An 11,621-nucleotide genomic window follows, 5' to 3' on the forward strand; every position below is an offset into this window, starting at 1 on the left:
TATTGGACAAATTTGCAATTTATAAGATTACCAATAAGAAGATGCCACACAGACAGCCAGGGCCTTTGGCTCCTACAGGTCTTGGGCAAAACACATACTCCAATGTTTTATAATTCCAAATTTTCACAGACTTATATTTCATTAGTTTTATGACAAACTGCAAATTTCTTTAGATGAAAAATTATCTTTAAATTGACAAACATCATATGTGTGATTCATGGCACAATTCAAATGTGATCAGAGAAATAATTTGTCTCTCTCCATTCTTTCAAGAACATTAAATACACACAAACAAGTTCAAAATTCCAGTCACATCAACAAACAAAACAAAACCAAACACAACAAAACACAGTTTAATTGTTTTTTTTAGATTTAAATTTTCAATGGAAGTCAAATATGACTTCAAATCTGTAACTTTAAAAGTGTGACAGACGGGCAATCTTTCAAGCCAATTCATTTTATGAATGTCGTATTTTGCTAAAATAATAATTAAATTAATTATGTACATTTCATGAAGATGAGAACAAATGTTGTTTACATCAGGGAAACACCTACCGGGGCGTGGCTTCAGAGCTCCTTACTTCCGGTCCGGGCAGGTTTAAAAAAAATAAATTAAAAAAAAAAGCTTTTTCAAATAAAAATTCGTAATCATTGTTGAACACAACTGATAATATTTACAAGCAGCATACGTAAACAAAACGAAAATTAAAAACACAAAAACATTCACGGCTGCTAGCTTTACTTTGTGTATCCTTACTTCCGGTCCGGCGCTACTCGTCACGTGACGGCCCTTAGCTTGTGTGGTGTCGAGCTGAGCTCAGCTGACCGGAGGCTCCAGTCAAGTGTCTGCTGTTCATGTAGCCGCTTCTTCTGCTGCTGTTGTTGTTGTTGTTGTTGTTTTCTTGTTTGGTTCAGTCCGTGATGCAGTAGTCAACCAGTGACTGAAACATGGAGCGGTACGGGTCGGACACGGACGGGGACGAGCAGGAGACGCCGCTGCTTCACCGAGGACACGAAGACAAACCCCAGAGAGGTGAAAGAAACATTTAGCTAGCTTAACTCGCTAATAACAATAATATCCCTGTGCGAGGGGTTCATTTCAGGTAACGTGACCGTCATCATATCTCAAATCTGAGAAAACAGGGAAGCGACATCCTCTCACTTCTGTTTCCTTTATTTAAACGTATGACAGTTTTTATGGTTAGTCAGCAAATAATCATTAATGATGACATGAACAATGCACAATATCATGCAGTCTAATATATAACACGATGTAAAGCGTCTAGAAAGACCAGTGTTGTTAACATTTAGCATTCAAGGTGCAATGTGTAGTTTTGGGGGACGAGATTTTAAGCTCTTCATTGACTGATTTTAGTTTTATGCCTAAATAAGCAAACTCTCTTTGTTTCCATGACTGAATAAACAAACTAATCATTAAGGACAACACCTTCAAACCACACAGTTCCCCTTTAAGTTAGCCTGAAGCGTCACTAACATTGTTTTAATGATCTTAGAGCTGTTTTATTGGGTCAAAGTATTGTTTCTAGGTGTCCATATTATTGTGTCCATCTGCTATGCATCTGCCAGTTCTCACAAGTGAAGCTGATCATGACAATGTTTAAATCAGCTACATTTACAGATGGCTCTGCTTTGAGGGTGCATGGTTCTGTCTTTCAACAGCATTTTCCACACCAACCCTGTTTTTACAAGCCTGGGTCACGAGTTTATGGACCATGAGCTCATAAGACAGGGTACCTAAGCTGTGAGTCGTGTCACGCTCACATACCTGGAGTCAGATCGATGAAAATGCCAGTTTAAAGTTCATGCAAAGTCTGTACATGAACGTTGTAACTGTAAGAAAGAGGGTCTGTTTGTTGTGAATGTTTGCTGAGGATCCAGCTGGGCAACTTAGCCTTGTTTAAACATGGCTTATAATAGCCTTGTTTAAACATGACTTATACTAGCTTCCAATTATGTTTTCTAGATAAGGACACTGGAGTTTATTGCCACTGTGTTTTATGTAAAGGTAAAGAGATTATTACTCACAGTTTTAGTACAGGAGCAGTGGTTTACATAATGACGGTCATATCTGCAAGTAGCTGGACCTTATTACACAAAACACGCTGATGTTGAGTTATGAAAATAAGGCACACAGTCATCTCATTGCTTCTATTTCTCTCTCCTTCACCCTGTAGCCCCGGTATGCTGTTCATCACGCTATGGCCTGGCGCTCCTTTCATCTTTTGGCTTCTTTGTGGTGTACTCCTTGCGGGTGAACCTCAGTGTGGCGATGGTGGACATGCTTAACAACACCCGCCAGGCCAGCACCAACCACAGCGGCTCGGTGTGTCCAGCTCACGCCAACCCTCAGCGGCCCAAACACAACCACACGGTGAGCGATGACAACACTTCTCTACAGCTGTGACGTAACAAGGCTAGGACATAATCCACGACCTAAATCTTTGCTATACTCACTGCTCTTAGGTGTGTGCTCCTGTATATGTGTGGTAGCTTTGGTTATGCTTCTACACTCCATGAAAGAGGTGGATATAAGGGCTTTCAAGTAAAGATAATTGTATAAGGAGGAACAGGAGTACACAGGTGCATAGATAAACAAACTGCCATTATTCTATATATTTCCGTTGGCTTGATTCCTGATATTGTTGTCAATCCGCCCCCTCACAGGCCAGTGTGTACGACTGGAACTCGGAGACACAGGGCTGGATCTTGGGCTCCTTCTTCTATGGCTACATCCTGACACAGATTCCTGGGGGCTACCTGGCCGGCCGCTATGGACCCAAGTGGCTGCTGGGCTTTGGAATCTTGGGCACTGTAATTTTCACACTGCTCACCCCCGTGGCTGCTGACCTGGGTGCAACCTACCTCATAGCTGTCAGGGTGCTGGAAGGAGTAGGAGAGGTAGAGGATCAGTTTGTTACATTCTAACATGATAGAGACAGCCAGCCAAAGTACACTTCTGTTGATGTTTTCGTTGTGTTTGTCTTCAGGGAGTTACATTCCCTGCGATGTACGCCATGTGGGCAGCGTGGGCCCCACCGCTGGAGAGGAGCCGACTGCTCACAATATCCTACATTGGTAAGCAGGGTTGGGAATCGAGAACAAGTGTAGAACAAATTGCCTGATCCATTGACATTGTATGCTTCCAAGCTTATCAGTTGCTTTTATCAATGCTTGCATGGTTTTCTGACTGTTGCGTATTGAAAATCAATGCTGTCAAACTTGTGTCTACGCTGCAAAAATCTTGTAACATGAATATATGGCAGAGAGAAAGAAACGGTCTAAAGCATGGCTTCATTTCAGGAAGAAAGATGGCAAAGGTGCTAGCTGTAATGTCTGTAAAATGATCATTTCAAGTAAGGACGGAAACACCAGCAATATGCTGTCACATCTTTTTATGCAAGATGGGCTTAAATTCCAGGAATTGCATAAATTTGATGAATTTTTTTAAAAAAAGGAGCAGAATGTCTGTTAAATGTCCTAATCTAATAAAATAGTGCCCTGCAGGCAAGCTTAGCATTTATTGATTTTGCAAATGTTTTGCAAATAAAAGGGGATGGGAAACGAGAACTGGTTCCAGTAAAGAACCGGTAACAATTTAAACGGTGGGGCTTCACATGCTGCCTTTTTTCTACTGTGTGTTCAGACATTTCTGTTGATGCAGTAAACCTGGGCAGGCCCACCTTTTTTTGACACAGAAAACTGATCAGGAATCAATAAAGGAATAGATAAAGAATCGGACCGATAAGCAGAATTGATATCAATAAAATCTCATCAATTTCTATCCAAGACACAAAGACATAGGAGGTACAATGTCAACACAAAGGAAACAGTGAAAAACTTATCAGTTAAGTTGCTATTTGAACAATTAATTAATGAATCAATCAAACACAAACTAATAAATCATCTATCGCATTATTGTTAGTGTTGACTCATGTCTCTGTGTGTATTCATCATTCAGTAGTTTCACCATGTGCATTGAGACTGTAGGATGTAAATGTTTATCTTTTCTCTTCTATCCCAGGAGCCCAGCTGGGGACGGTAATATCTCTCCCTCTTTCTGGTGAAATCTGCTTCTACCTGGACTGGACCTACGTCTTCTATGTATTTGGTAATACACCTGGGGTGTCACCGGTGGAGGGTCGGGATAGAGTTACTTTTATTCGTTAACCTGAAAGTGTTATCATCATGAACAAGTTATGGACACTTCATATCATAGAACCCTGTGCTTAAAGACAAACCATATAACATTACAGATGAAGTTTCATCTTGTCTGATGCACATAATGTGATTAATAATGAAGTCACTGCCGATTATGCTCGTAGAAGCTTTTCTCTCTGACCTCAGGCGGCCTCTTCATTGATTAGTCAGAGTTATTTTTCTGTGTTTGAAGCTTCAGACGAGCTGTTTCCAATGTCTGTTCTTTTGTTCCTCTTTGCTCTGTGGAAATGATGATTTAGCATTCTGAACAAGAAAATGTGCTCACAGATGGAGCCACTGCAGACTGTCTTACTTATTTACTTGTTGGCTTGCCTGGTGAGCTGCTGCCACTGCTACTTATTTAATCCATCTCTAAACCACTGGACAGATGTCAGATATTGGTGTCAACAAAAAAACTCTTCTTCTCAGTGGATACAGGGAAAAAGAGATAATGATTTATTAAGAACTTAGTTCAGTTTCAGGAAACAGACCCCTGTTTTAATGACATCCTCATTACCTATGCATCTAAAGACATGAATCTGCTGACTACTTACAATCCTGAATGTGACAAAGGTCGTGTTGGATAAAGTATATGCCACAGCTGTTAATGTGTGATAAAATGAGAGCTTGCTTGCTTGTTTTTGTGTCCAGGTGTTGTTGGCCTGGTGTGGTTCGTCTTGTGGACATTTCTCGCCTTCGACAGTCCAAACACTCACCCTCGGATATCAGAGCGCGAAAGAATATACATCACTTCATCACTAAAGAACGAGGTAATGCCAGAAACAGATCACATGTACAATAAAAACACAACAGAGAGGTTTCATAGGTTTATGGAAATGGTTTATTTGGTTCATCCAACACCACTCGTGTACTTAAGGGTAGATTTAGACTTGACAACTGTCCTGAAGATGTGACCAGAGAATAAGTCACAATTAATAATTCCAGAAAAATTCTTTAGTGCCGTTTCTTTCAGGTAGAACTTACAACATCTCGAAAATATGAAACACTTATAAAATATACAGACAGGTCATTGTATGAAATGTGATTGAAATGTTAATTTATTGGTTAAAGCATGACTTGCATTGCTAGGAAATTATTTTGCTATTACTTTTTCTTTGTTTCCATTAGTTGTTTTTTAATTAGGACCCACAGTATATGATAATGAATAACATAACAATGATAAATAAACGATATACACTCCAAGAGACGAAGTCAAAAGATTTTTTTCTTTGAATATTTAGCGGTTATTAATTACCCTAATTATCATTTTGACATACTTTACGATGTACTACCTTCTTGCTAAGACAGTAGCGGTAGAGCGCCTGCAGGCATTTCCGCTCCAGTTCAGTTATCAGATATCAACGTTACATCATTTCAGTGTATTGCAGCATTGTTTTCTCTTATCTGTCTCACTCAGCCGTTAGGCGATACCAACCACCATTACACTGCGGTTTATTCTGACATTTAGAAGCAACACTGACCTGCCAACTGTATGTGTTCACATAATGGTAAACTCTACTACATGATTCATCATCTCAACTGGGAATTGAACAGTGGCATCTTTGTCTATCTTCTAATTTAGTGCACTCTACAGCAGCCGTAAAACACCAGCTTGGTTTAGGCAGTCCCAGTGCTTTTAAATCAGAATATGACAAAGAAAAAATAGTAAAAGAAAATTGTAATGGCCAACAGGGGGAGAAAAAGCTAACACACCAGACATAGAGGAGAGCTTGGTATAGACTGGCAAGACACATAAAGAATAAAACATCCTGTAAAGGTCTATTGCCATTTATTCAGAGGGGTTTCACTGCTAATTTGATACACTGCTAAAGTAAAAGTAGCTTTCCTCCTTAGTCATTTAAGATTATCAGTATTTAATCATGAACTTCCTAATCAATCCATTCTCTATTTTTCCACTTGCCGTGTGTCCCAGCTGTCCAACACAGCAGGTCACATCCCCTGGGGAGCCATAGTGACGTCCAGACCGCTGTGGGCCATCGTTGTGGCTCATTTCTCCTACAACTGGACCTTCTACACCCTCCTCACCCTGCTGCCGACCTACATGAATGACGTGCTGGGATTCAGCATACAGCAGGTGAGATCATTGAACTGTAAAATCTACACCCGTGGGTGGTGACAGGGACATCACTTCATGGTGCATACATGTGCATCTTGTAAACTCAGAATCTACGTTCAACTCTACATCAGAGTCAAAAATAATTTCTCCTCTCAGATGATATGTGTATGAAAAGTATGTAACAAAAATTCACATCATGTTTTGTTTTCTTCTGTCCACAATAGAACGGCTGGCTGTCATCTCTTCCTTACTTGGGCTGCGCCGTGGTGGCTGTGTTGAGCGGCCAGCTCGCTGATTACCTGCGGGAAACCTGCCTCTACCCCACTGTGTATGTCAGAAAGGCCTTCTCTCTCGTTGGTAAGAAGTGGCAAAATCACACAACAAAGAATCTCGAGTTGGGTCATCCAGTAATGTTTACTACTTCTGAGGATGTTTTCACCCTAACCGTGTTGTTTCTGTAGGTATGATCGGGCCGGCGGTGTTCCTGGTGGCAGTAGGTTACACAGGTTGTAACTACACCTTGGCTGTGACATTCCTCACCATCTCCTCTTCTCTGGGCGGAGTGTCTGCGTCTGGCTTCAACATCAACCATCTTGACATCGCTCCATCGTAAGATTCACCAATTTCTTCCACCAAAATGACCTCTCACTGTTAACATAATGGGGAGTTCCTGCTCATGAAAACCAAACCTAGACGTTTATAGGAAAATCTAATAATTTTTTTATGTCATAAGAATTATTTTTGCTCCTTGAAATTCCACACTCCTTTCAATAATTTATCTTGGAGTAAGAAAAGGTGTTATAATGAATCAAAATTTTGAGAGAGCAGGAATGTTTCATCATATGAATATATGCAGACAGTGCTGGGAACTCTCTGATACACTATTTCACAGAGGTTAAGGATCTCCTCCAGATATAAATTAATGTTGTCATGAAACTGAAATTCCTTTGACACAGTACCTCCAAAAGTACCGTTATTTTAAACCATTTTTGATTAAACAGTGAAAGAACTGAAGCAACATTGAGAGCGTATAAATCTCGATTTTTATTAAAAGAGAAATATAACAAGGAGAGAACATGACATGAGATACAACTTTTCTTTTCTTAGCTAGGAGCAGAGAAAGGTGTCTTTAAACATGAAATATCACACTTTTTTTAGACATTTTTTAATTTTAGAATAGAGAGGAGAGAGTGAGAAAGCACTGCTGGTACCGTTGAATCAATGCTGCAGAAAATGAGTTCTGAAACTGTCAAATATTCAGAATTGATATGTATTGATAGATCGATATTTTTGACAGCAAACAATGAAGTTAATCTGAGTGAAAGCTGTTACGTTGTGAGCTGTTTGGTAGCAGCACTCAACACTGTAGTGGGTTTAGCAGGTTATGACTCTGAACTTTTAACCATTAATGTACTTGTGTTTGCAGGTATGCCGGTATTCTCCTGGGAATCACCAACACCTTTGCCACCATTCCTGGCATGGTGGGACCAGTCATAGCAAGAGCACTCACCAGTAACGTAAGAAACTCTCGTTAACAATCACACTTTGACATACAGTCAGCACAGTCTGGTTGATTCCTTTAAAACTGAACAGAGCAGTCAAGACTTGAGACAAGATTTCATAATTACTCATGTCAGCCACGGTGAGCAGATAAACGTTTTCATTGTTTTCAGAATGTAATATGCTGCTGCTGCCTACATAGTAACAGAGGTCACTGTGAGTGCCTTGACCTCCACTTGTCCCTTACTAAACAGATGGTTTACTTACTTTGGCTTGATGCACCATTTCCTGATTAAGTGGTTTAGTAAGCAAAGGATTAGCATGTTAACATCTGGCCACCAGGGGGCATCAGTAGACCTTCAAAATGAATGCAGTCATACCCAGAGTGTTTCTGATTGGCTTAATGAAATTTAATACATGAACTTTGTTGCTTGTTTCATTCAGTGTAAAGAGGGTAGTTGATTAGAGCTGCATTCAAAACATGTCGTTCCTCTAGTTAGTTGAAAGCTGTGACAGAGGCTGTAAAATGAAATAATAATCAGATTTTAACATAGATGTATATGATGAAGTATTTCAATTAGATCCTGACCAGTATATGTTGACCGATATGTGCCGATATGGGGGAAAAAAAATATTTCCACAGAGCATACTGAAGAAAAAGATGCTTGGGGTAGTTTGTGATTATGAAAGTCCCATTGAAACGTACTGTTTTAGTGTCCTGATGCGAAATCAAAATCAAAAAAATTAGATTTTTTACTTTGCTATATCAGTATCGGCATCGGCCCCAAGAAAATAATATCAGTCAGGCTCTAATTTCAGTGGTAATTTTGTCATTTGTTCTTGGCACACAAACATTGCCCCCGTCAAGATGAGTGATTGAAAATTTGCCATCAAAAGAATGGAAGTACTGGTGATAAGAAACATTTAAATAAATGTTTTGAATACATTTTCCAACCAAACCTTTACATTTTCTTTTGTGAAAGCAGGAAGTTGTAGGACTACCAGAGCACCATGGATTTTACTACGTAAATGTTTCACAGGCTGCACAAGATAATGAGTTAAGTCAGTAATGACACACTTGTGTGCCAAAGTACATGTTATTGTGCTCATTACTACCTGTGCTGACTGTCTTCTAGAACACCATAGAAGAATGGCAGACCGTTTTCTACATCGCTGCTGCCATCCAGCTGTTCGGAGCATTGGTCTACACCGTGTTTGGCCGAGGCACCGTGCAGCCCTGGGCTGTCCACTCGACCTACTCTCATGGAGACTGAAGCAGAAAAGAAGAACCGGTCTCATCCACCTGACAAATCTGAATCATCAAATGTACACGTCTCTGTCATGGGTTTATTTAACGGGTAATGCCAGTGAGAGACGTACCAGCTGTGCTGATAATTGTCAAAGCACGGCTAACTAACGGTAACATAATACCATCAAGGATGTTCTTTACTGTGACTCAAGTCTGTTTACAGATAAATCTACAGTCACAGCAATGAACATCAAGATTTACATTTTAGTGAGGTGTATATTTCTTGGAGGCAGAAATAGTCGTTGAGCAAAGCAAATAACCAGAGTAAACATCTCCTGGAAGTATCAGAAGAAGCTGATCTTGCTGCTAATTTGTTAGATAGCTGCAGGCTAGTATGGTTTGTTTAAACCTGAAGGGACAGCTAGGGGCTAAGTTAGCCAAGATAGCTACAAGCTATTTAAGCCTGGCTGATTGTCAAGCCTTATGAGTCCATGGTAAATAAGCTATGAAAGACAAATCAGCCAAGTGTAGTTTCTTCAGTGTTCAGGTTTGACACTTACTTGCTAGGCTCAGTCTGTATTTCTGCCTCCAGAGCACTTCAGAGATTTTTACCCGAGAACTCCACTGTAAACCCTCCGGAGTTTTATTGCCATAGTGAAAGTCTACACTTTTGTTTCTTAAGAAAGATAAGAAGGATACTCTTCTTCTTTCACTTGTGTGGGTAAAGTTTGGGATATCGCCTGACACTTTTGTTGCGTTAAGTGTTTTAAGTGTCTGCCAAAATGACAATCCTAAACTAGACAAACACATTTGATGACGTCTTTTTTGAGAGATCGTTGTTACTGCACTTCACGCACAAACACTTGTTTGGGAAATGCCTTATAATGAAGCCTCCTTAAAATGATTTTAATGCTATTTGTCCTTCATGTGGACTTTTCTTTTTATATGTACTTGTCATGTGATGCTATTAAGGGATTTTAAATGTAAAACAATAGGTGTCATCTTTTCAGGTTATGTCCACCAGACCCCTCTTTTATTTTAGGTAGCAACCCTTAAAGTATAAGCTCATGCAAAGATGAAAATTCAGTCATCATCTATTTGCCCCCATGCCGATGGAAAGTCAGGTGAAGTTTCAAAGTGCAGAAGACATTTCTGGAGCTTCACAGCAAAACGGCATTCTCCTAAACGATTGAAATAGCTTAGGACATGTTTTATAACGTTAAGAAAAGATGTAAAAAAATGTATTTTCAAATCATGGGGCATGGGGGTGAGTAGATAATGACTGAATTTTCACTTTTGGATGCATGGGTCACGATACTTTTAATCTGTAACACTAAGAAGATGCTTAGCTGTTAGCCCCATTCCAATGAAGGTGAAGAAAGAGGTTCCTGGTGGACGCGGCCTCGTTTTTTTGTGTTAATTCTCAGGTATCTTATATCTTACAAGGATTAAAAAGGATGTAGTTTACTTTTTACAGATTGATTGATCTACCACGTTGAGGTTGTGTATCCTCAATTTTTAAGCGTTGCACCGAAAATGCTTTCAAATTGCACGGTTAACGAGTCAAAATGTACAGCGTCACCACGGCTTAGCTTTTCATCAATGTGACCAACTGATTTGAGGATTTTCTGTTTGCACTCTATTAGGCCACAGGTATACGATGCTGTATGTAACTTATCTCTTTGTACAACACGACTATAGAGGGGTGACTCAAATTTAAGCCATAAGGGAAACATTCTGTCTTAGATGTAACTTCTGTCAACAGTTAGCACCATCATCACAATTTAAGATGTGATGCACTTGTGCCTTATGACATTAGTGTGAAAGAGTTCAGACAGTTCAGTGTAGCAGATTCATTCTTTTCATGAAGAGTTGGTTTGGTCACTGCTTTGTATCACCTCACTGTTACATTAGTGTCAATAGAAGAAAGGGATTTTTATATGATGCTTGTAAATATATACAAACTGTACTGAGAGGGTAATCATCGTACATTTCCAACCTGGAAACATTCCTGATAATGTCTTAAATCACTGTCATGTATTGTAAATACTTCATCATATACAGCTATGCTCAAATCTGACGATGTGTTGAGTTGTTATTTCATTACACGGCCTCTGTCACAGCTTTTCTTGTGGTTCTGTTTGCATCTTTGAGTCGCTGATGAAAGTCTGAAGATTGAATTAACAAACATTTTGATAACCTATCACCCTGGACGATGCATCACCTTCTATACATAATCTCACTCTTTATATGCAAGAGGAGCAAACCTAGTAATTAGTAATTAGCAGTATTGTAAAAAGTACTCAAAAGTCATACTTGAGTAAAAGTAAAGATGTTAAAATATGAATTTGGTAGAAGTGAAAGTCACCGATACTAATAGTACTTGAGTCTTAAAGTATCTGATATTAAATGTATTTGAGTATCAAAAGTAATTTTCAGGCACTAAATTTACACAAATGTCAAAAGTAAAAGTAAATTACACATGTTTACATGTATGTACTGTGTAATATGAGTCGACTGATGAGGCCTGGCCGACAATCAGATCTGATATTCAGCATTTTACTGATTATCCAAATC

General features: G+C 39.4%; 1 protein-coding gene across 1 annotated transcript; it reads left to right on the forward strand.

Annotated features, from left to right (window-relative positions):
- The first annotated feature begins 803 nt into the window (after positions 1-803).
- Positions 804-11,124, forward strand: slc17a5 (solute carrier family 17 member 5). Its single transcript, XM_073481930.1, has 11 exons — positions 804-1,033; positions 2,196-2,392; positions 2,686-2,919; positions 3,009-3,096; positions 4,043-4,129; positions 4,870-4,988; positions 6,152-6,313; positions 6,520-6,652; positions 6,757-6,904; positions 7,722-7,812; positions 8,932-11,124. Exons 1-11 carry the CDS (start codon positions 949-951, stop codon positions 9,067-9,069), a joined length of 1,482 nt encoding a protein of 493 aa, XP_073338031.1. The 5' UTR covers positions 804-948; the 3' UTR covers positions 9,070-11,124.
- The last annotated feature ends 497 nt before the right edge of the window (positions 11,125-11,621 follow it).

The sequence above is a fragment of the Pagrus major genome, chromosome 15 (assembly GCF_040436345.1).
Source record: "Pagrus major chromosome 15, Pma_NU_1.0".
Classification (NCBI taxonomy): domain Eukaryota; kingdom Metazoa; phylum Chordata; class Actinopteri; order Spariformes; family Sparidae; genus Pagrus; species Pagrus major.

What these genes read in the sequence shown, in the direction of transcription:
- slc17a5 (XM_073481930.1), top strand. Translation starts at nt 949, where the DNA reads ATGGAGCGGTACGGGTCGGACACGGACGGGGACGAGCAGGAGACGCCG. An exon ending in CGAAGACAAACCCCAGAGAG is followed by an intron (nt 1,034 to 2,195) that starts GTGAAAGAAACA and finishes TTCACCCTGTAG; the next exon opens with CCCCGGTATGCTGTTCATCA. An exon ending in CTTCATCACTAAAGAACGAG is followed by an intron (nt 4,989 to 6,151) that starts GTAATGCCAGAA and finishes CGTGTGTCCCAG; the next exon opens with CTGTCCAACACAGCAGGTCA.